Source organism: Euprymna scolopes, chromosome 26 (genome assembly GCF_053919585.1).
Source record: "Euprymna scolopes isolate OS-2025 chromosome 26, ASM5391958v1, whole genome shotgun sequence".
NCBI lineage: Eukaryota > Metazoa > Mollusca > Cephalopoda > Sepiida > Sepiolidae > Euprymna > Euprymna scolopes.
This window is the reverse complement of record NC_136507.1, coordinates 108,723,840-108,751,786: the sequence shown is the minus strand read 5'-3', so window position 1 is coordinate 108,751,786 and position 27,947 is coordinate 108,723,840. Positions and strand designations below refer to the sequence as shown.

Sequence of the window (27,947 nt, the reverse complement as noted above, 5' to 3'; positions counted from 1 at the left end):
ACAAATGATTAAACAAATGGATATTTTTTCTTTTGCTGTTAAAAACGAAGAAACTTGATTCTCCTACATGAATTATTTCTGACAAGCAAATGACAAATAAATAATAATTATTAGTTTTATTTTCTCAACAAAACCACGCACCTGCCCAATAGCCTCCTTCCTACTTTTTTATCTTCATACAAATTCTCCTTACCCCTTGTTCCTTAAGTTTGAGATTCAAGGAGGGATAAAAAAATATCTTGGTACTTATTTATCGAGAATCAAGTGAAATATGCCAGCTCAAAATAAGATAACATGAAAAGTTATGAATATAATGTTATGAGCAAAAACCATTAGTATTCATAAAAAATTACGGAAAATTATTGAATAAAATTTTAATAAAAATAATAGAAATACACACAAATGAGATCCGCCAACATACATGTTTTTTTTTAATATGTTTTTTAATATGTTTTTAATATGTTTTTTAACATGTTTTTTTAAACATATTTTTTTCATGTTTTTAATGTTTTTTTAATATGTTTTTTTAATGTTTTTAACATGTTTTTTAATATGTTTTTTAATGTTTTTTTTAATATGTTTTTTAATATGTTTTTGTAATGTTTTTTAATATGTTTTTTTAATGTTCTTTTTTAAAATGTTTTTTTAATATGTTTTTTTAATGTTCTTTTAATATGTTTTTTTTAATATGCATATTTCTTGTTTTACATATTGATTAAGAAAGTTCTCATTTGAACTATGGACAAATTATGATGTATATTTATATTGAACTCAAGGAAAATATGACAGTTTAAAATTAAACATAAAACCTTATGAATATACCTATTTATTAGTGAAAAATTATGGAAAATTATCAAATAAAATTTTAATAAAAAAATAAACTTAATTTGCTATTCGGAGTCCACAAACCAATATGTTTTTTCTGTTTTTTCTGTTACAGTAACGAAATTTGAAAATCAAGTGAGGCATTTTAATCTTATTCTAATCAAAAAGAAATTTTTTAAGAATGAATAATCTCATGACCCATCTAAATTTGAAAGGAAGTTGAAAGCATTTAAACTGTTGAACAGAAAGTCATTTAAACTAGATTTTAAATTCTAAAAAATTGAAAGTTTTCAAATCTATTTATATCCAATAATTTGATAATTCAAATAGCATTTCCTTGAAAAAAAAATAGCAATAATTTTATTACAATTTGGTTCAATTCATAATTTTAATGGCAAAACAATGCCATGATAATTAAATTTAAGTTTCAAAATCATATTTAAAAAAAATAGCAATAATTTTATTACAATTTGGTTCAATTCATAATTTTAATGGCAAAACAATGCCATGATAATTAAATTTAAGTTTCAAAATTATATTTTAAAAAAAATAGCAATAATTTTATTACAATTTGGTTCAATTCATAATTTTAATGGCAAAACAATGCCATGATAATTAAATTTAAGTTTCAAAATTATATTTAAAAAAAAATAGCAATAATTTTATTACAATTTGGTTCAATTCATAATTTTAATGGCAAAACAATGCCATGATAATTAAATTTAAGTTTCAAAATTATATTTTAAAAAAAAAGTATAGTTTTAAAAAAGTGAAACAAAAATGAACGTTGATTCTTTGAATATTCTGGGTACGTGCAGCTAACAAGCTATAATCTTGTACATTTCTATATCTCTCCTGAACAAGAACCAAGTCTAATAATAATAAAGAAACAATAGTGCTGCATGCAAGTTTTCTCCCATATCAAATTACAAGTCTGGGTGCCCGGCGTTGCCCAGGTATTTGGAGGTGTGTGTTGAGCAAAAAAACAAAAAAAAAATGGCAGTAGGCAGACAGGCTCGAACCTGTACTGCAAAGGAGCAAAAGAATGTGAAATAAAAAACGTGACGTCTTTGCTGTTGCATCCATCACAAAACCAGAAATGACGAACGTCAAAATTAGGGCTAGTCAATTGGAAAAAGTGGATGACTTTCGAAAAGCGACACCTCCATGTAGAAAATTTCCCCATTTAGGGTGAAGGAATTAATGTTTTTCGTCAATTTTTCGATATTTGTCGTCCGAAAGTTTGAAGTCTAAAACAATACCAATTTCATCACATTCCGACACATCAGTAAAGTTTTTTAGGCAGATACAAACATACATTTAAACAGAAATTATTATTATTATTATTATTATAGATCATTATTATTATAGATTATTATTATTGTTAAATTATTGTTATTGTTAAATTATTATTATTGTTAAATTATTGTTATTGTTAAATTATTGTTATTGTTGAATTATTATCGTCATCCCTGTTTTCTTATTCCTAAACATCTAAAGATCTCTGCTCCGTTCCTGTGGGTGTATTTTCTTACCCTTCCCTTGAAGTAAACTGATGAGAAAGTGCATATTTCAAGACAACAGATCAAGTGGGATAAGGTTGCCCTCCTCATCCAGATCTTTGAATAAAACTTGGTTCAAATTTATTTAATCAAAGGCAGAAAAATCAACCAACAACAAATCCATTTTAAAGATGCGTGCATTCAATGTTTACTAATGAAATTGATATTTCATTTTTGTGTGTGGTAGACCAATGAAAATGATAGTTTAATATTAAGCATGTCAGATTGTGTTTAAATAATTAATTATTCTAATTAATTACTTACTAATTAATTATTCTGTTTTCTGCTAACAAATTTGGGGGTTAAATTCAACACACTGCTGTCAAAGTTAATGACTCAAAATTCGACACACTATCAAAACTCATGACTCCACATTCAACACACTGTTGTCCAAGCTCCTGACTCCAGATTCAACACACTGCTGTTAAAGCTCACGACTCTAAATTTTGTCCCCATTTCTGAAAAAATAGGCCATTTATTTAAGCTGACAGCATCTCATTTGCATATGAGATAATGAGAAATCTCGTTAGTTCAGGAGACTCGACAGCATCTAATTAGAAGCAGCTTTTTTTTTCTTTATTCTTTTTTGTCTGCTACCGGAGGTTGGATGCTGCATAAAATCTGAAGTTTGTTTGATTATTTTGTTGTTGTTTATAAATGGCAACTATGCATTTAATCACATTTCTCATGCTTTTGTTATTTAGGTTTCCGGCATTGTTGGGTGGTCTCACAATTCGTCCATTCTTTTAATCTCACATAGACCAACAAAACTATATTTCAATCGTAAGTGTAATGTAATACCAGAAGTATCAGGTAGAATACCAAGGTTGTGCAGAACAAAACGCCATTGTTTAAACCTGGTTGATGAAATTATCGATCTGATCCGTAACCCTTGAGTTTTACTCATGTCGCATCTGGTGTTAGCTGCAAATTAAATTCTAAAAGAACCAACAACTCAGTTGGAAACTAACAACAGGTTTATCAAAGTAAAAAGAATGCTACTCAAGCTGAATTTAATGTTACGCTACCTGAAGTTGCATTGTTAATAAATGATTTTCATGATTTGTTTTTTTTTTTTGTTTTTTTTTTTACACTGGATGAACGAGAGATGAAAGTTTTTACAACTTGGTTATAACTAGGGCTGTAACAACAATATTCTTTTCATTGTTTTGACTCTCCAGTATATATCCGACACAGTGACACAGTCAATCAACTGAGAGCCACATTAATCTATACAAAGACATTTAAGATATTAACAGATATATATTGAAGTGTCAAAACAATGAAAAGAATATGCTGTTGTCACAGCCCTAGTTATAACTCATCGGTGGTTTTGTGGCTCAGGGTCCTTATACACAGAGGGCTCAATAATGTGGTATCCTGTCCTTACAGTTCAAGACTTCTAACTTTACTTATTTATTTACTTTTTTTTTTACTTGGGAGTCACCACTTATCAAGGCCCAAAGGCCACTCGAGGATAAGGGTTAATGAATGTAAGGTGATAGTTTAGTATTCGTTAATGGTGTAAATTGGGTAGAATTTGATTATTTATGGAGGCAGCTCAACAACAACTTGCTTACACTAGATTTGAAGACTATTATGTTATATTCAACTGAGAAGCAGGCCAGTGGAACAGAGTTCCACAGACAAGCAGTTTTGAGAAAGAAGCTTTATTCATGGAATCTGCGTTTAGATTTAGGCACAGATAGAGAGTAGGAGAAATCTTGTAGTTGGTCGAGTGTTTTTTGTGAAAGTTTGGCGGATGGAGGGCACAGATTGGAGTTCAGACGAACACTTGCCATGAAAATAATGATAGAGTAGAGACAGGCTCGCAACGTTTCTTCTGTGGGAAAGAGGTTGTAGGGAAGTGAAAAGGGGCACTACCTACTAGATTTTGAAGCTGGTTTTGAACTTTATCAAGGCTGGATAGGACGTGTCAGGCAGATTTTGCCCAGATGTGGCAACAATATTCCACTTTAGGGCATACCTGGCTCCTATTCATGTGCTAACAGAGTGATTCAAACTCAACTGAATTTTCCAAAGTCAATTTGCGTATATCAAATTCTATTTTAGACCTGACTGGGTTGGGTCTGAAGAGAACCTGATTCTTTCAGCTTGTCCTGTTCTCATTCTTTCATTCAATTTAACTTTCTCCAAAAAAATGATTATTAAATTTTCTTTTCTTCTGTGTTTCTTCCCCCCTCCACCTGCTCTTTTTTATCCTTTTATCTCTTCTTTATTTCTTTATCTCACTTCCATCTCCTTTCTTTATTTATCATTCCTTTCCATCTTTTTCACATGTGCTTGTTTTTATTTTTCCTATCAACTCCACCGAGGTTCTCAACATTAAACCTTTATCCTGTTAAGTTTAATTAAACTTTCCTCTGGTCAGCAAAACCCAGACAATGACATTTTTTATATATATTTTTTTTTACTATTTGGCTTAAAAAATCAGTTTTAGCTTATTCTTATCCAGCTGAGGAGGTGTTTTCCCCTTCCTCTTCATATGGGGTTTGTCCAGCGACTATATCAAAGCCTCACATATGCTGATTCATATTTGCATTTTTAGTCGGCTAAATTCTCTGGGTTCAATCCTCCAGCATTTTTCTCTTCTTTTTTAAAACTTTTTTTTTCACTAAAACTCTCTATCAGATGCAACATAAAATGTTATAGTAGAAAACTAACGAAAATGCCAATACAAACTCAAGCCTGACAGACCGAGATATACCATTTGTAATACCAAGCAGCAATATTCAACATTTCAAGCTATCCTCTCCCTACCAAGCTGAGTGAGGCTCTCTGTTCTCTAGTCGACCACTCAAAGTCTGACATGTGAAGCAATTAAAATAAATGGAAGTGACAAAATTGTTTGAATAAACCACTGTAACACAATGATAAGTGCCTTTTTGAAGAGTGCTAGGGCTCCTCATATTTAAAAGCCTTGTGTTTAACTTTTATAGTTCTCATAGGGTTGGTTGGTTGGTTGTTTTTGTTTTACGGCATATCAACCCCTTTCCGGGTTATTTAATGCTGAATCCAAAGATTTTGAAGAAAAAAATTTTTAATAGAATATATTTGTTGTTTTCAAGTCGGTTTCTATTTAACTCATAGTTGGGACCCTAACAGGTACTACCACTCCGGGTCAGAGTGGACCTGGGAGCAATGGTAATTAAAAGGTGGCTCCACACTCCCCAAAGCCCACAAGCTGGGGCCTCACCATCGGATATAGTTTAAGGTCATATCCAGGACCGTTTTCATAGGGAGACATATAAAATTGAAAAGGTATTATTAAAATACGGAATGGCAGTAATTGCTTTGCTCAACTAAAATTGAAAGCTGGATGACAAAAAGTTTGTTGTCACTCAAATTTAGTCCTAATTAAATTTGATAGATGTTTCACAAATCGTGGACTGCAAGGTACTGCCAAAAGATCAAAAAGGTTGAACCCAATGAACTTGTCACCTGGGACTTGTGAAATAAGGTTTTCTTTGCTCTTTCTTTTTTATATGTATTCATGTTCCTCTCTGTATATATCTATCTCTTTCTCATTTTTGTTATCAAGAGAGATTTGCAGTTGGAATTTCAGTTTTGTTCATGTTGGTTTCATAAGTTCCTTTGAAATGAATAAATAAATTTCATATCGTTATATAAATTCCTTTTAAACAAGCATTTCATTTCAGCTGACAGCTTCAGTCCAGATAATTAATGCCACCGAGCTGCTACTTCCTGAAACAGCACAATCAGCTCCTCAATTGTAAATGGTAGGCACATCCCCTTCAATGGAGAAACTTTTTTCAATCTGCTTGCTTGACAGATCTTTGGTTGGGTTTTCGGTGATATTAATTCTTTCAAGATAATTAATTATCTAGACTGAGGCTTTTCCACAATGTGGACATACTAAGCTTTCTGAGATTTATGGTGTGTTCTTTTTTTTTCTGCGAATACACGTGAAAAAAATTGTTTAATCAGACCCAACACACAACAAATATTGTCTGATTAAATCATTACACACCTAATATTTTCTGATTAAATCATTACACAACAAATATTGTCTGATTAAATCATTACACAACTAATATTGTCTGATTAAATCATTACACAACAAATATTTTCTGATTAAATCATTACACAACAAATATTTTCTGATTAAATCATTACACAACAAATATTGTCTGATTAAATCATTACACAACAAATATTGTCTGATTAAATCATTACATAACAAATATTGTCTGATTAAATCATTACACAACAAATATTGTCTGATTAAATCATTACACAACAAATATTGTCTGATTAAATCATTACACAACAAATATTGTCTGATTAAATCATTACACAACAAATATTTTATGATTAAATCATTACACAACAAATATTGTCTGATTAAATCATTACACAACAAATATTGTCTGATTAAATCATTACACAACAAATATTGTCTGATTAAATCATTACACAACAAATATTGTCTGATTAAATCATTACACAACAAATATTTTATGATTAAATCATTACACAACAAATATTTTATGATTAAATCATTACACAACAAATATTGTCTGATTAAATCATTACACAACAAATATTTTCTGATTAAATCATTACACAACAAATATTGTCTGATTAAATCATTACACAACAAATATTGTCTGATTAAATCATTACACAACAAATATTTTATGATTAAATCATTACACAACAAATATTTTCTGATTAAATCATTACACAACAAATATTTTCTGATTAAATCATTACACAACAAATATTGTCTGATTAAATCATTACACAACAAATATTGTCTGATTAAATCATTACACAACAAATATTGTCTGATTAAATCATTACACAACAAATATTGTCTGATTAAATCATTAAACAACAAATATTGTCTGATTAAATCATTACACAACAAATATTTTATGATTAAATCATTACACAACAAATATTTTCTGATTAAATCATTACACAACAACTATTTTCTGATTAAATCATTACACAACAAATATTGTCTGATTAAATCATTACACAACCAATATTGTCTGATTAAATCATTACACAACAAATATTTTATGATTAAATCATTACACAACAAATATTTTATGATTAAATCATTACACAACAAATATTGTCTGATTAAATCATTACACAACAAATATTTTATGATTAAATCATTACACAACAAATATTGTCTGATTAAATCATTACACAACAAAAATTGTCTGATTAAATCATTACACAACAAATATTGTCTGATTAAATCATTACACAACAAATATTTTCTGATTAAATCATTACACAACAAATATTGTCTGATTAAATCATTACACAACAAATATTGTCTGATTAAATCATTACATAACAAATATTTTATGATTAAATCATTACACAACAAATATTGTCTGATTAAATCATTACACAACAAATATTGTCTGATTAAATCATTACACAACAAATATTTTCTGATTAAATCATTACACAACAAATATTGTCTGATTAAATCATTACACAACAAATATTTTATGATTAAATCATTACACAACAAATATTTTATGATTAAATCATTACATAACAAATATTGTCTGATTAAATCATTACACAACAAATATTGTCTGATTAAATCATTACACAACAAATATTGTCTGATTTAATCATTACACAACAAATATTGTCTGATTAAATCATTACACAACAAATATTGTCTGATTAAATCATTACACAACAAATATTTTATGATTAAATCATTACACAACAAATATTTTCTGATTAACTCATTACACAACAAATATTGTCTGATTAAATCATTACATAACAAATATTGTCTGATTAAATCATTACATAACAAATATTTTATGATTAAATCATTACACAACAAATATTGTCTGATTAAATCATTACACAACAAGTATTGTCTGATTAAATCATTACATAACAAATATTGTCTGATTAAATCATTACATAACAAATATTGTCTGATTAAATCATTACACAACAAATATTTTCTGATTAAATCATTACACAACAAATATTGTCTGATTAAATCATTACATAACAAATATTTTATGATTAAATCATTACACAACAAATATTGTCTGATTAAATCATTACACAACAAATATTTTATGATTAAATCATTACACAACAAATATTTTATGATTAAATCATTACATAACAAATATTGTCTGATTAAATCATTACATAACAAATATTGTCTGATTAAATCATTACATAACAAATATTGTCTGATTAAATCATTACATAACAAATATTGTCTGATTAAATCATTACATAACAAATATTGTCTGATTAAATCATTACATAACAAATATTTTATGATTAAATCATTACACAACAAATATTGTCTGATTAAATCATTACACAACAAATATTGTCTGATTAAATCATTACATAACAAATATTTTATGATTAAATCATTACACAACAAATATTGTCTGATTAAATCATTACACAACAAATATTGTCTGATTAAATCATTACACAACAAATATTGTCTGATTAAATCATTACATAACAAATATTGTCTGATTAAATCATTACATAACAAATATTTTATGATTAAATCATTACACAACAAATATTGTCTGATTAAATCATTACATAACAAATATTGTCTGATTAAATCATTACATAAGAAATATTGTCTGATTAAATCATTGCATAACAAATATTGTCTGATTAGATCATTACATAACAAATATTGTCTGATTAAATCATTACATAACAAATATTGTCTGATTAAATCATTACATAACAAATATTGTCTGATTAAATCATTACACAACAAATATTGTCTGATTAAATCATTACACAACAAATATTTTCTGATTAAATCATTACACAACAAATATTTTATGATTAAATCATTACACAAAAAATATTGTCTGATTAAATCATTACATAACAAATATTGTCTGATTAAATCATTACACAACAAATATTGTCTGATTAAATCATTACACAACAAATATTTTCTGATTAAATCATTACACAACAAATATTGTCTGATTAAATCATTACACAACAAATATTGTCTGATTAAATCATTACACAACAAATATTGTCTGATTAAATCATTACACAACAAATATTGTCTGATTAAATCATTACACAACAAATATTGTCTGATTAAATCATTACACAACAAATATTGTCTGATTAAATCATTACATAACAAATATTTTCTGATTAAATCATTACACAACAAATATTGTCTGATTAAATCATTACACAACAAATATTGTCTGATTAAATCATTACACAACAAATATTGTCTGATTAAATCATTACACAACAAATATTGTCTGATTAAATCACTACACAACAAATATTGTCTGATTAAATCATTACACAACAAATATTGTCTGATTAAATCATTACACAACAAATATTGTCTGATTAAATCATTACATAACAAATATTGTCTGATTAAATCATTACATAACAAAAATTGTCTGATTAAATCATTACACAACAAATATTGTCTGATTAAATCATTACATAACAAATATTGTCTGATTAAATCATTACACAACAAATATTGTCTGATTAAATCATTACATAACAAATATTTTATGATTAAATCATTACATAACAAATATTGTCTGATTAAATCATTACACAACAAATATTGTCTGATTAAATCATTACACAACAAATATTGTCTGATTAAATCATTACACAACAAATATTTTCTGATTAAATCATTAAACAACAAATATTGTCTGATTAAATCATTACACAACAAATATTGTCTGATTAAATCATTACACAACAAATATTGTCTGATTAAATCATTACACAACAAATATTGTCTGATTAAATCATTACACAACAAATATTGTCTGATTAAATCATTACACAACAAATATTTTCTGATTAAATCATTACACAACAAATATTGTCTGATTAAATCACTACACAACAAATATTGTCTGATTAAATCATTACACAAAAAATATTGTCTGATTAAATCATTACACAACAAATATTGTCTGATTAAATCATTACACAACAAATATTGTCTGATTAAATCATTACACAACAAATATTGTCTGATTAGATCATTACATAAAAAATATTGTCTGATTAAATCATTAAACAACAAATATTGTCTGATTAAATCATTACACAACAAATATTGTCTGATTAAATCATTACACAACAAATATTGTCTGATTAAATCATTACACAACAAATATTGTCTGATTAAATCATTACACAACAAATATTGTCTGATTAAATCATTACACAAAAAATATTGTCTGATTAAATCATTACATAACAAATATTGTCTGATTAAATCATTACACAACAAATATTGACTGATTAAATCATTACACAACAAATATTTTCTGATTAAATCATTACACAACAAATATTGTCTGATTAAATCATTACACAACAAATATTGTCTGATTAAATCATTACACAACAAATATTGTCTGATTAAATCATTACACAACAAATATTGTCTGATTAAATCATTACACAACAAATATTGTCTGATTAAATCATTACACAACAAATATTTTCTGATTAAATCATTACACAACAAATATTGTCTGATTAAATCACTACACAACAAATATTGTCTGATTAAATCATTACACAACAAATATTGTCTGATTAAATCATTACACAACAAATATTGTCTGATTAAATCATTACACAACAAATATTGTCTGATTAAATCATTACACACCTAATATTGTCTGATTAAATCATTACACAACTAATATTGTCTGATTAAATCATTACACAACAAATATTTTCTGATTAAATCATTACACAACAAATATTGTCTGATTAAATCATTACACAACAAATATTTTCTGATTAAATCATTACACAACAAATATTGTCTGATTAAATCATTACACAACAAATATTTTCTGATTAAATCATTACACAACAAATATTGTCTGATTAAATCACTACACAACAAATATTGTCTGATTAAATCATTACACAACAAATATTGTCTGATTAAATCATTACACAACAAATATTGTCTGATTAAATCATTACACAACAAATATTTTCTGATTAAATCATTACACAACTAATATTGTCTGATTAAATCATTACACAACTAATATTGTCTGATTAAATCATTACACAACAAATATTTTCTGATTAAATCATTACACAACAAATATTTTCTGATTAAATCATTACACAACAAATATTGTCTGATTAAATCATTACACAACAAATATTGTCTGATTAAATCATTACATAACAAATATTGTCTGATTAAATCATTACATAACAAATATTGTCTGATTAAATCATTACATAACAAATATTGTCTGATTAAATTATTACATAACAAATATTTTATGATTAAATCATTACATAACAAATATTGTCTGATTAAATCATTACATAACAAATATTGTCTGATTAAATCATTACACAACAAATATTGTCTGATTAAATCATTACACAACAAATATTGTCTGATTAAATCATTACACAACAAATATTGTCTGATTAAATCATTACACAACAAATATTGTCTGATTAAATCATTACACAACAAATATTTTCTGATTAAATCATTACACAACAAATATTGTCTGATTAAATCATTACACAACAAATATTGTCTGATTAAATCATTACACAACAAATATTGTCTGATTAAATCATTACACAACAAATATTGTCTGATTAGACCACGACATCAAAAAAAGAAAATGACAAAATTGAAAAGGATCACCCATATGTATATAATTGGAATCAAATTTTTAAAAATGCAAATACAAAATGGTTACTCACCGGATGCCTTATATCAGTGATGAGAAGAATAATGTCTGACATTTCCAATACTCTCCAAAGTTGGCGCCATGTCTCTAAGTTTAATTCAAAGTAACTCAACTCAGTTGGACTGTATTTGGCATGAATGTTATCCAAATAATTCTAATAATATAAAAAATATATACAATATAAAAATATATATTTGGCATGAATGTTATCCAAATGATTCTAATAATATAAAAAAAATATAAAATATAAAAATATATATTTGGCATGAATGTTATCCAAATAATTCTAATAATATAAAAAATATATAAAATATAAAAATATATATTTGGCATGAATGTTATCCAAATGATTCTAATAATATAAAAAATATATAAAATATAAAAATATATATTTGGCATGAATGTTATTTTTTTTTTTTTTTTTTTACAAAGGCATCACCACATTATCAAGGCCCAGAGGCCACTCAAGGATAAGGGTTAAAGAGTGTACAGTAGAAATTGGTCAATATAGTAATCATTAGTAATGAAAATTTGGCAAATTTAATAACTTATATGGAACGGCTCATCAAGAACTTATTTACTTTAGACTTGAACACATCCATATTGTAGTCAGCCGGAAAGCAGGAAAACGGAAGACAATTCCACAGGCGTGCAGTTCTAAGAAAGAAGCTTTGTTCATGGAATCTACGTTTAGGTTTAGGCACAGATAAAGAGTGGGGGAAATTATTGATAGTGTTTACAGCTAGACGAGTGTTTCTTGTGAAAGTTTGGCGAGGGGGGACCATAGATTGAAGCTCAGTTGAACACTTTCCATGAAAATAACGATACATCAGAGACAAACTCGCAACATCTCTTCTGTGAGATAGAGGTTGCAAGGAGGAGAAAAGGACATCTCCTACGAGGCTACGAAGTCTATTTTGAACTCTATCAAGGCAGGACAAGTCCTCTCTAGCAGCTCCTGCCCAGATGTGGCAACAGTACTCCATCCTTGGACGTACCTGGCTCTTATATAGGTAGAGAATAGCATTAGCAGTGAGATATCTACTGGATCGATAGAAAGATCCCACCATTTTTCCAGCGGCCTTGGCAACAGATTTGATATATGTGTTCCATTTAAGATCAGGAGTAATGGTCAAGCCCAGAAGCTTGTCAAAACTTGAGGCCTCCTGAAGACGAGAGCCATTCATTTCAATTGATGACAAATGTGGATTAGAATGTTGATGATGTAAAGAGAGAAGCTTGGTTTTAGATGCATTAAAAGTAACCAGCCACTCCTTTCCGCATTGTACTACGTGCTCAAGAACAGAGGAGAGAGAATTGGAGAGAACTTGGTCGTTTACTGTCTTAGATGTGCTACCATAAATGGTAGTGTCGTCAGCATAAATGTCTACAAATGATGTAAGGATATGATTTGGAAGATCATTAATGTAGATCAGGAAAAGAGTTGGTCCCAGGATGGATCCCTGAGGGACACCGGCATTAATACTGTGAGCTTCTGATTTTTGCCCAACTACTACTCTTATGAACCTATCAGAAAGAAATGATTTAATAATTGAGAAGACTTTTCCAGCTATACCATAGCTAGCGATCTTATGAAGTAAACCTTTATGCCATACCCTATCAAAGGCTTTAGATATGTCAAGAGCAATTGCCCTAGAAAGATTGCCACCGTCGAGAGATTTGCTAATCCTATGCGATATAACTGTAAGGACATCTGCTGTCGATCTAGCAGCACGGAAACCATATTGAGTGTCACTAAGAAGGTTATTTTTGTTGAGATGTTTGATTACTTCTGTATTTAACACAGATTCTAGCAACTTACTCATGACGCACAGGAGACTTATTGGCCTGTACTGAGAGGGGGATGAGCGATCACCTGAATTCTTAAATACAGGGCATACTGATGAGATTTTCCAGGGAGATGGGAAACTATTCTCCTTAAGACAACGTTTAAACAGTTTTGTAAGTATGGGCGCTAATTCAGGTTGAAGTTTTTTGAGTACTATAATTGGAATACCATCAGGGCCAGTTGCTTTACTCGAATCAAGGTTTTTGATTAGCTTGGCAACATCACGTACAGATATACGTATATCACATAGCGTGTTTTCTGATACAGGAGGAAATATTGGGGGTTGGCGGTCTTGGTCGCAAAGGGTAGAATTAGCTGCAAAGTTCTTGACAAAGAGTTTGGCTTTGTCTGATGCTGACGAGATTACCTCAGGTCCATTGATAATAGTTGGGATGGAGTACACGCTTCTGTTCAGGATTCTGTTTGCTATTTGCCAAAACTGGTGGGAACCAAGCCGTTGCTCAGCTACTTTGGACTTAACAGATTGAGCATACAACACTCTTGCGTTCCTTATTACTTTCTTACAATGGTTGCTGGCAGTCCTGAAAACGGCTTTAGTTTCCATACATCTATTACGTTTGAAGCAGTGGAAAAAGTGATTTCTGTGCGCAATGGCAGCAGCACATTCTGGAGAGAACCATGGCTGGCTGTTAGGTTTTTGCTGAAACTTTTTAGAGGGTATGAAATGGTCAATACCTACAATTAACCATTCAGTTAGGTCTAATACTATAGAGGACACATCCTTTTTAAACATGGAATGCAGAGGTAGATCAGATATAAATGTACGGAAGCTATCCCAGTCAGCCTTAGTGTATCGATATACTGTACGATGAAGAGGTACGTCTGGGGACTTATTACATTTCATTTTTATCTTAATTGATACAACAGAGTGGTCGGAAGATCCAAGAGGCGACAGAACAGAAACTGAACATAGTTCAGGGCAAGTTGTGAGAAAAAGGTCTAGTAGGCTCGCATACTGGCCGTCATTATCGGGCACATGGGTAGGTTCCTGAACAATCTGAGTGAGGTCATAGGCAATGGAGAAATCATGACAGAACCTCCCCTCATCATCGGTCTTGTTTGAGTGGGTCAACCATTCGACGTTGTGAACATTGAAGTCTCCACATACGTGAATGTTAGCTGAAGGATAAGTAGAAAGGACTTGGTCAATTTTCTCAGATATGCTTTGAAAGATAGTAACTCCGCTGTTGTGGGGGCGATAGAGAGTAAATATAAATGCAGTAGTGTGAGCTAAAGCAACCCGGAAGCACATATAGGGTAAGTTAGGATCTTCCCTGGAGATGTCCCTCCCACATGGAAAGCTATCTTTAATATAGGCACATATTCCATGCCCATGGCGATCTTGGGGGTCAGATTTAGAAGTTAAGTTAGAGTATCCTGAAATTGCAAACTCATCTAGGGAAATACCCTGTCCAATGCCAGTTTCACTTAAAAATAAAAGGTCTGGTTTAGTCTCCTGTAATTGGGTTTCAACCTCTGGAAGGTTAGAACGAAGACCCCTGATGTTGGAGAAGGAGACATGGTAGTAGGGGTCTATGTTGGAAGTTGGAGAACCGGGTTTAATCGTGTATTTTTTCTTGAAACTTGTCATGATGAAATTTTGGAATTTGTGGACTAGGTCGACAGATTTACTTAGAGCAGGACAGAGAGGGGAAATTAAGAGAGAAAAAGAAACGAAGAATTTTTTTTTATTATTATTTGTAGCTAATGATAAGGTAAAGCCGTAACAATTACCCACTAGTATGGCATCGAGAGGCCCCACCAGAAGCTACTGCATGGTCCAGAATCCATTCACCAAATGGCAATACAGCAGCCCCAATACTTTGCACCTGCTGATAGGACAGCCTCCTTAGTGGTTAATCCAAGGTTCGGGTCCCTGACTATCAGGCGGATAACGTCAGCCCAGACAAAACGTTTACCTCCAGCACCCTTACTAGTGACATGGCTACAAGGATAGACATAGAAACAGAAAATTTCCGCCATCTCAGCCAACTGTTCGCAAAAATACTGCCAACCTAGAAAACAGCTTTTTCTTCTCCCTTTGTCCGAAAAATCACTCATTTAAAAAATGAGGACTGAGGGACAAATAAGAAGAAGCGAGAGTAACAGGAGCTGCCGATAACGCATCCACAATGCGTTTTCTACTCTCCATTAAAAAAAAAAAAAAAAAAAAAAACTATTAAGTATTGTACTTAATAAAAGTCCAACAGACGTGTTTAAGGGAAAGTATGGTGATAGATTCCCCTCACACGAATTAAAAATGAGTATAATTCGTAATTTTTGCTATCAACTCGGTAGATAAATAAACATATGTACGAGGAAATAAAAAAAAAAAAAAAAAAAGCTAGCATTTAATAAAACAGAAATACACAAATTAAATACTGAAATAAAATGGAGTTGTTAATATTTTAAATCTAAAATAAAAAGCATGATTGAAATCACTTATCTCAACAAAAACAATTCCGTCTCCACATTGCAAACTGTATTGAAAGAAATTCAGTTAGTAGCGTTCAAAACATTTTTTTTTGAAATTAGCCGTTAAAAGAAAATCGTGATTTTATTCTGAACTTAAGCTAGTAACGTTTTAAGAAGCTTACGATATAAAAGAAAAGGCTGATGGGGGGGGGGGTTCTTCCGAAAGTAAGTTGGTGCCGTTATAAGTAATTTCGAGATAAGATGGAAGCCGGTATTGGACTTTGGCATGAATGTTATCCAAATGATTCTAATAATATAAAAAATATATAAAATATAAAAATATATATTTGGCATGAATGTTATCCAAATAATTCTAATAATATAAAAAATATATACAATATAAAAATATATATTTGGCATGAATGTTATCCAAATGATTCTAATAATATAAAAAAAAAATACATTTTGAAGAATGAAACTAATCTACCAAACTAAACCTTTCAAGCCATTAAGAATAAGCAAAAGTTAAGTCTGTTAATCAGTACTTTATAGCAAACTAATGGTTAAATATGATTAAATTTGTGCTCACTTTTGCATTAATTACTAATTCTTATTAATCCATAACTATGACTCAAAAGGACACCATATTATTTAGTTAAGTGTGTCTTATCATAACAAATAATGTCCATAGAAAATTTAAGCCCGATCGTCCCAGTAATTTCTGAGGAAAAGTGGTATGAACAAATAGACTAAAAGAAATATAATATATACAGGATTATGTCCGAATTGGAAAAAAACATCACATATCACAAAATACTTGTGACTAACGAGTAAAGACAGTTTTTTTTTTATATACATTACTTGTCCAAATTAATCAACCAATGTATTTATCTTATATTATTCATTTTATTCCAAAGTAAATCTTAATGAAGTCTAAATTGAAATAGTTTTGTTTTGTTCTTGAAATGAATTATGCATCTAAAACATTACAAAATTATTGAAATTTTTTGTTTGCAGAATTTAAACTTTTAATACAAAATTTCTGTTTGTTGAATTAGTTTTCTACGGTAACAGTGCGGGGAGATATTGAAATAAGCGTCCATGTTTGGCATGTAAACCTAAAACGCTTTAGATACAAGAATAAAGTAATTATGCAAATGTAAGCGCTGTTGAGAGTCTGAGGTAGTAAAATAAAAGACGGATTGTTTTGCTTGACAAACGTCTTTTTGGTTATTGGACGCCATTTTGTTTGCGTGGGATTTTGTTGGTGGTGAAAACAAAAACAGAAGGAACGTTGCTTGTGTGAAGAGCAAACGTTTTTGTTATGGGGGGGGGGAAGAAAAAAATCTGATTCAAATATGTTGTTTTTTCAACTTAAAATTAATTTACATGCACTGCAATATGATTTATTGCCTAAATACGTGTTTTTAGATAAATAATCTCACATTTTTATTAAGAAAATCTTGGCAAAAAATGATTAAAGTTAGTAAAAAACTGTCTGCTGAATTTTCATTAGCAAAAACGTTTTCATTGTTGACAAAATTATATTGTGATAATTTTAAATAAGATTTTGTTTTTTTTAATTGCAATTTCACCCCAAACAAGGCACATTGCCACTTTGCTGTAGGGGGCTACTATCAGGAACATAAGTTACAGGGGTACTATGTGGGGAGTTGGGCAGCAAGATGTCGGTTCACGTTACACTTGAACTTCTGCATGTCAGTACAGTTGGGGAAGCAGAAACTCGGAAGGGAACTACAAAGTCCAGCGGTTCTGGGGAAAAAACTACTGGAGTAGAAGGCTCTCTTACATCTAGGGATCTCAACTGTGAAGGGGTGGGATTTTGCTGCTTGTCGGGTTTATCGGATAAATTCGTTTTGTTTATTTAATAATATTTAACTGAACATGACAATTATTTTTATGAAAAAAAGATTCAATCTTATTAATAGTATTGATTCATAGGGACATTTTTTATTATTTAAAAATTTTATTTTATTATTAAAAAAAAAATTATTTTATTATTAAAAATTTTTTTTTATTTTATTATTAAAAAAAAATTATTTTATTATTAAAAATTTTTTTTATTTTATTATTAAAAAAAAATTATTTTATTATTAAAAAAAAAATTATTTTATTATTAAAAAAAATTATTTTATTATTAAAAAAAAATTATTTTATTATTAAAAAAAAAAATTTTATTATTAAAAAAAAAATTATTTTATTATTAAAAAAAAATTATTTTATTATTAAAAAAAAAATTATTTTATTATTAAAAAAAATTATTTTATTATTAAAAAAAAAATTATTTTATTATTAAAAAAAAAATTATTTTATTATTAAAAAAAATTATTTTATTATTAAAAAAAAAATTATTTTATTATTAAAAAAAAAATTATTTTATTATTAAAAAAAATTATTTTATTATTAAAAAAAAAAATTCATAAAGAATCTATCATTGTTAACAGTAATTGATACTCATTCATGTGAAAAGAACTTTTTTTTTCTTTTTTTTTTTTTTTTAACTTTTTAAGCCATGGTGATAAAACCGTTATCAATAGACAGAGGTTACTAAGCATAAAACAAAAAAGGAACATCATGATAGTTAGAAAATACAGAACTCCGAAAAAATGTGACAGTGATACATGTTTACTCACAACTCTGAGGCAGCACGTTCAGGACTGCAGAACACAATACAAAATGAGATCGCAGAAGTTCTCATTCACTAAACTGTACAATAGTAAATAATTTTAAAAAAAAATGATATTCGTTTTTATTGATTTGAAAAATATTTGGCTGACAATTATTTTATGGTAAAAAAAAATATTTATTGCTTAAAGAAAAAAATTAAATCGCTACAATTTTTAATAAATAAACAAAAGACATATTCGTTTTATTTCTATATAAATAAAACAGTAGCTGTATGCATGTCTGTCTGCCTGTGTGTAAATATTTAATTGACAAACTCTCAAACTATTGGTTACATAACACTGAAATTAACAGGAAATAGTAATCATTAGGGCTATGACAACAGCATATTCTTTTCATTGTTTTGACTCTCGAATGTGTATCCGTTGATATATTACATGCTGTTATATAGAGTGATGTGGGTCTTGGCTGATTAACTGTGTTGGATATATACTTGAAAGTCAAAACAATGAAAAGAATATGCTGTTGTCATAGCCCTAGTACTCATACACCAAAGATGATTTCTAACAAGTAAAATCTTTGTTTGGATGGATGAATAACGCGTACAGAAGTTGGCAAGTTGAAAAGCAAAATATTCATTTTCACTTGCCAACATATTAGTTTGCACATGCGTAAAAATAAGCATAGTTAAAAGTGGTCTAATTTTAAAACTTTCTTACTTATTTGTTAGGTTAGCTCAAACAGTAAGTAACATGGCTGGAGGACTAAATGTTTTGGTTTCGATTCTAGCTGATAGCACCTAAGTCATTTTTTTTTTTTTTTTTTTTTTTTTACTTTTGAAATCAGTATTATATATTAGGTACAATATATTTAATTAAGAATTGGCTCCGTAAAAATAATTATGAAATTTGCATGCATTAAAATATATTCAAGCATATTTTACGATCGGTAAGGCCGTCTCCCCCGCTAGTATTTAGCAAAATATCACTGATTATAAGAATTATTTTTATGCATGAAGAGTCATTTTTTTTCCTGATAGTAATGTTACTCTGACAAACATTATTTCAAAAGGAATATTATTAGTAACAGTAAATGACACACATTAATGTAGAAATCACTGTGGAATTTTCCTGGGTCACGCTAGTTATTAAAGATGTATTATTAGAGAATGGAACGTTTCGACATGACCATTTTGGTGCTGCCAATGGGATGGCTGATTCAGGTCAATCAATTCGATGGCATAGCCGATTCAACAGTGTGGTTGATTCGGCAGAGGGATAATTCAGTGTGAAGCATGCCAGTAAGCATTTTTATAAAGATTTGCGCGAGCCTTGTCTAGTCTCACACAAAAACTTGCGTTCACATTTCAAGCTATATTACTTGTCATATACATACGCGCACACAAACATACGCGCCCACGTCCACACACGTACATATATTCACGTTCGCGTACATACACTCATGTACACACATGTACTCACATACACGCATGCATGGACAACGTCACTTCCCCTTTCAAAGGAAATCCACACATGCACAAAGGACACACCGGAAACACCTATAAAAGGAAGAGACAAGCTGTTTCCAACCTTTTTCTTTTCAGACCAACCTCCCGCGCGTACCTCACATCACTTGCTACTATGTGGGACAAAAAGCTTACAGACCGTATGTACACCTTTACACTCTTTCTCTCTCTATGTATACAACTGGTCCCTGAGAACACCTTCGCGTAGCTGACTGCTAACTGATGTCAACCTTCTATCCTTTTCTTTGTCTACACGATGGACTGCTATTTCTCGTTCCATTACATTACTCACTTCTCTTCCCACGCGCGAACAAACGATAGTGACCCGAACGTGAGATGAAAACACATTTCCTTTTTCCTTCTACAACACCAGTCCCGCAAAGAATGATGGTTACACCACAGCGGACATGAACACGTTATATCTAAAACATTCATTCTTTCAACAGTAAATAAACGACGTTTATCTTATCCATCAATTGAGTTTTTGTTTCCTTCAATTCTATTCATTTCATTATTTTCTTGTGGCGAGTTAGGGTATTATTATATCCTGGTCCGCAACAGATTTTATAACTTTTTTTTTTTTAATTAAGAAAAACAATATGAAAGTATATCACTTTAACTGTTTTTAATAAAAATCATATTTTTGAAAAACTCTTTCTGGTTAATTATTTTCTAATTAATTTTTTAAGGACTAAAATCTTAATTTAAGTTATTTTTTCTTTTAATTAAGAAAAACAATATGAAAATATAATTTCATTGTGGATGACTGAATGTTGTTTTTGTGTTGTCTTTTAAATAAACACAGTTCAAAGTTTTTAATATTTATATCACTTCAACTGTTTTTTAAGGAAAAATCATATTTTTGAAAAACTCTTTCTGGTTAATCATTTTCTAATTAATTTTTTAAGGATTAAAAATTTAAAAATATTTTAAAGTTTTTTTAATTAAGAAAAACAATATGAAAATATAATCTCGTTGACGACCGAGTGTTGTTGTCTGTTTTTATGTTGCATTTTAAATAAACATGGTTATTTTTAAGTTCTTTTTTTTTTAATCAAATTAATTTTTTTCTTTTAATAATTTTTATTTCAATTTTATTCAAAGAGAAAAAATATATTTGTTTCCTGAATTAATTTTACAAATATAAAAAAACAAACTTACTATAACAACGAAATGCTAATTTAACGCCATATAGTCCACACTGAAACATACCAAACCAAAATTAATTACTAGTTTTAACGTTACAAAATAACATCAACATAGATGTTAATTTTCTGGAATGAACTGTTTTTTGTTGCTTTTCTGTGCATTTTGTCATTATTTTGAGGTTGGAACACATTACTAGAGATTGTTTCCCTGCAGACTACAGCATGATCGTTTTCACATTCAATGCCAACGAATATTCATTATAAACACTTTTCATAATCAACTTCTGTTCATGCTATTAATCATTTTTGATCCTTCCATAATTTTTTATTTATTTTATTTATCTCTTCTTCCGTGGGATCAGACACAAGGTCAAATGTGGGTTTGATGAAAGTGTTTCTGTGAAACAAACTGGATTTGAACTTGGGACGCAGAGGCTTTCAATCCGTGTCATTAACCACTTAGTTACTGTCACCTCCTATTCTTTTTCATTCAACTGACAAAGATATCCATATCATTATCCCTTATCCTTAAGTAGCTTTTAGCCTTGATAAATGGTGACTCATTAGTAAAAGAAAAAATTTCCTGATCCATAAAATACTGGATTAGCACAAATGTTTTTACTGTTGATTAAATATTTAAACGCGGCCATTTTGTAAAAATGTTGATATCATTACACAACAATATTGCATTCTGATAATCCATCCTTTGAGAATTTCAAAAATGCATACTTCTATAAATCTCAGAAATTCTTTACACAAAACTATATTCTTTGAATATACAGACCTGAACTAGATGACCGCAGACCAAAACAAAAATGTAAAGGTTACCGATTCCAAGCAGGGGGGCATGATCTTGTAGCCATATAATTTGTGAAATTTCTACTTCAAACAAAAAGCTAGTAAGTATGCAACTTATGTGCCTATTATTAAAACGGGTATCGAGGGAGTTCTAGAAGCAGACACTTTGCGAATATCTTAGATTCTGTATGCGTGGGTGAAGGCATGACGAAGGTTGAAATGATCAATATACAGCAATTTTTGTGTTGAGCCAAACGATTAAACCCCCATCTACAACCCCAATTCTCCAATCACTAGAGAGAAGATACTTTTGTCTTCATTAACAAAGGAGTAGACATTTCAAAAGCCAGGAAATAAAACTAGAACAGTTAGGCTGGTTCTCTTGGTTTAAAACAGACAAAAATAAAATACTCCCCCCTTCTTGCTCCCATAAGCATATACAAATATATATAATATTTTCCAGAGGTGAAGCAACCAATGAAGTTTTAACGAGGTTTATACAAAAGTGCTCAATACCAAAGTAGAGCAAGATATACTTTTTATTTGTTTTTACATAAGCAGTCGCTACACATTGATGAGTATGTTTCAGTTAACCAGTTACAAGAAACTGGTGACCTCTTCAGGTGATATTGCTTATACAAAAGTAATAAAAATTGTAAAGAAGTTTCCAGCACAAATTTAATCAGGAGGTCGCGTCATTTAAAAATAAAATAAGCTAACAGCATCTAATATATGTGAAAAAGAAAGAAGAAAAAAGGAGAGAATAAAATGAAAATATGAAAAAATATAAATACGAAACAATACAACTAATAACATCAATAACATTAAAATAAAATAAAAATAATAATAATAATCGTAATAATAAAATTACAATTATAAACCCAGAAAACTATCAAATTTAAAATTATAGATCATAAACATCCTAAGACAAAAAAAAACAAAAACAAACAAACAAATATATTATAATATCATAGTGGGTGCGAGTAAGGAAAAGCAGACAGGAAATGCATTCAGACAGTGTCTAGACTTTTGTCTGCGTCGAAAATATAGGTCAATTTTTGTACACTATTAAGGTGAATTCCTATGCCATTTGTCTCTTTTCCTCTAGCATTTTGGCTTTTCTCGACCTTGTGTCGCATCTTCCTCTCACAGGAGGGAGATTAACATCGAATGTCTTACAAGAAGGCACCAGAGTGTAAATATGTACATTGAAATCAAGTTAATGATTTTGCCAGTTGAAGAGTACTGGTGATAAAAAACGATTTAAAATATATGAATTCATTTGTTTTAATTTAAGTGTAATGCAAGGTAATTCACGATATCGTTGCGTTGCACTCTTTGTGTAAAAATAAATGTTGAGTTGAAGTACTAATAAATAAAGGTCATTGTTAGATTTCACGGTTAGAGTCGTTAAAACCGGAAGTAAAATCCGGTTAGGCTCGCAGATTGCGTCCTACACTAACGAAAAAAAGAAAGCAATAATAGTAATCGCGTTTTCGCGGTTGTTGTTTTTTTTTTTTTTTTTTTTATTTCTATTTTATTACGGAAAAAACAAAAAGCATACATCAGGGGAAAAAGATAAATAAAAAAAGAAAAGAAAAGAAACGGCATAAGTAACCTTGTACGATTCCAAACCGGTGTTTCCTCGTAGTGTTCCTTGTGAAAGCATCCGCTGCGGTGTAAATGGGGAGAGGGGAAAGGAGGAATCTAATACAGAGAAAAGATGTTGCAATTTCCATTGAATCTAAGCGATTTTGGCAGTGGAATCTCACCGGGAAAAATATAGGAATGTACCAAACCATTGTCGAGGAACTGTAGAGGTAACAGGCCTATAGCAAACCTCAGATAATGTGATACAGTCTGTATGCATTACATTTGCATGTAATGTCATGATTTTTAATCATATTAAGGTCAAAGTTGGAGGGGAAAAATGAGTCCATTTTATATATATATATATATATATATATATATATATATATATATATATATATATTATATAATATATATATATATAATATATATATAATATATATAATATAATATATAATATAATATATATATATAATATATATATAATATATATATATAATATATATATATAATATAATATAATATATATATAATATATATATAATATATATAATATATATATATAATATAATATATATAATATATATAATATAATATATATATAATATATATAATATATATATAAATAATATATATATAATATATATAAATAATATATATATAATATATATATACATATAAGAAAAGATAATAATAATAATAATAATAATAATAATAATAATAATAATAATAATAATAATAATAATAACAACAACAAAGATAATAATATTGTTATGTAAAAATGAACAGACCCCAGTAAGTAAAAGAGCAAACTAGATAAGTTATAAATTATATTTGGAAAAGGTTAGAATCGAACCAAGTAAGAAAAGTTAAAAAATAATACATATTGAAATCCTAGGAATGTAGAACGATTGTCATTGTTATTGCAAATAACTAAATATTATTTATGTCAGAGATAGATATTCAATTTAGGAATACAGTTGATTCATTCTACACACTCGATAATATATACATGCTGATATGACCCCAACTACACTACTTAATAGTAATAACCATAATAATAATAATATTATTAAAAAATATAATAATGATAATAAATAAGGTAGTAATAACAATAATAATAATAATAATAATAATAATAACAAAAAATAATGTTTTAAACTATTAGAACAAAATATTACAAAAAAAGCAAATGTTGACTTGATGAAAAAAATTAACCTTGATAGTAAAGTTATAACTGAAAAGCTCAACATTAGTAACAAAGTTAATAAATTAGAAAATAAAATAAGGAGGCCTATATTCTCCTAAAAGACCACAAAGTTGATTTCACCAATACTACTAAACTAATTAACTCCACTTGACCATAAATTGGAAAGATTAGTAAAAAAAACAAATTTAGAAAGAATTCATTCTCAAATTATAAAAATACATATAAACTCATTCAGTGGATGAATACAGCTGAAACTATTGGCTGATTTTTTTAGTATAAAAATAAGAATAAATTTTCCTTCAACACAAAAGAACTCTTCAATGATGTTATCGACTTTGCTTCTTTTCTTTTTGATATCTCTTATGACGAAAGATATTCAAAAATGTAGAAATAAACACTGGGTTTAAAAGAAAATCAAATGTCACCATTTAATGTTTCCATGGACTTCCTTGCTTCAGTAGAAATTACGAATTTAGTTGAGTTGCATATACTATATAACCTCACTAAAGATATAGAAGTTTGCACCATTAACAATTACTACACTACCACCTTGCATTCATTAACCTTTATCCTCGAGTGGCTTTCAGGCCTTGATAAGTGGTGATTCCCAAGTAAAAAGAAAAAAGTTTATGTTCGCCCACTCTTTAACCACCCAAAGTCGATCATCAAACACATCCCCAAATCTATCATCATAAGAATTAGCTTTAACTTCTCAACCAAAGAAACTTTTGACAACCATAAGAACTTTCACCCTTAAAAAAAGCGGTTATGAAAAGGCTCAACTAGAATACATTGAAACTATATTAAGGATGAACAAACCTAAAAAAGAACATAAAAGAAAAATAATTTGGTTTACACCTCTTTTCAACCAAATTATTAAAAGGAATCTTATTATGTTACATTTCTTCATTAAAGCACAACTTGACTTTTACCGGACATTTTCTGTCCCAACGAGAGGCTAGTCCTCCTCCCCTCCGCTAATGCCAACAAAATGGGGAAAACGAAAACAAAAGTCATGTTTCAAAAAAATCTTTTAATTGCAAAAGTCTCAGCTCAAAATAATTTTACCGAAACAAGACAAGCATTTCTATTTTTCTTCTACTCTGAGACATTGCCTCCACCATAACACCTAAACGAAGAAAAGAAAAAAACTTACCGATCAGACTTCCTACCTTGATGAGGCTATTTACTAGTGAAATATCGGACAAAAAAAAACATAAATAAAAAATGATTTTATCATTACATTCGTCACTTAAAGGTTTTTCAAATTTTTCATTTTCCAATGTCAATTTTAAATAATCAAAGAATAAAGTATGTTTTTATATCTAAAGTTATTTTATTTTAGTCAACATCATAGTCCCAACCAATATCATAACTGCTTGTCAGAATGTTTTCCAAACACACACACACATAGCCACACTGGCTTTCATTTACATTGATATAGAAACAAAGAATGTTTTAAAAGATATTCTCCATGTAAGAAAGGCCACCTATATATAGAAACGTATTGATCAATAACAGGGGAACTTCGTGAATGGAATGCGTGTTTTATGGGTTCGAGTTCGATGTTCAGGTTTCAAAATGAATAAATCAAACAACACAAATGAAAGAAGAAAACTTGGCAGACGTTGAAAGGAAAACTTGTTTCACAATAAAAAGATGCAGCGAAAAGGGGGAGCTTTGTTGTTCAGCTTATTTGACCGTCAGTAATTACATTGATTGTTGTTTATGGATATTACATGTGTGTGTGTGTGTGTGTGTGTGTGTGTGTGTGTGTGTGTGTGTGTGTGTATGAGGATATATGTTGTAAATATATATGCATATATCTGCACAGAAATATGTTATACATGTATATTTATTATGTGTGCATAAATATCTCTATCTCTACAATTATATAAATGCAACTTTGTCTGTGTGTGTGTGTGTGTAAGTTCATTCCTTATAGACCCCGAAACAGCTGAACAGATATTCTTTAAAATTTACAGAACTTTAGTCTGGGAGTGATCATACTAGTTTTGTCTCAGAATACCCCCGATAATTACCGATACATGATAATGGAAACCATTATTTTAATTTATCTATCATCGGTAAAGGCATGTTGTTGCTTAACAACAATAATAGTAAAAATTCTACTGCGGGTAAGTTGATAGCGCGTTTTTTTTTTTTGTTGTTTTTTTTTTTTTGAATGACGTGGTCTGTAGGTTCAAACTCTGCATGTAAACTTCTTAATTTTTTTTCATTAACTGCAAAGAATTTTATAAAACTTGAAAATTTATGTGTTTTTTTTTTGTTTTATTTTGCATGATGTGATCTGTAGGTTCAAACCCTGCGCGTAAATTTCTTAATGCTTTTGTTTTTTGTTAACTGGAAAGAATTTTACATAAAATAATTTTATAAAAGAATCAGTAGGTTCTCTAGAGTGCAATGTAGAATAACATATATTTTGAACTAAGTTACTGCATGGAGGCATGTGAAGCTTCCTCCCGGGCGATTTCATGGATTTTGATGACAATAAAGATATAGGAGTGTGAAATATTCGTTGATCATCATTCAATCCTGGGCAACGT

General features: G+C 29.2%; 1 protein-coding gene across 1 annotated transcript in view; it reads right to left on the bottom strand.

The window, feature by feature from the left end:
• Positions 1-27,947, bottom strand: part of LOC145248359 (guanine nucleotide-binding protein-like 1) — a 342,841-nt gene that overhangs the window by 163,961 nt on the left and 150,933 nt on the right. The window contains exon 5 of the mRNA XM_080110280.1: positions 12,192-12,332. Within this exon, the coding sequence (XP_079966406.1) occupies positions 12,192-12,332 (141 nt within the window). The remainder of the gene's footprint in view (positions 1-12,191; positions 12,333-27,947) is intronic.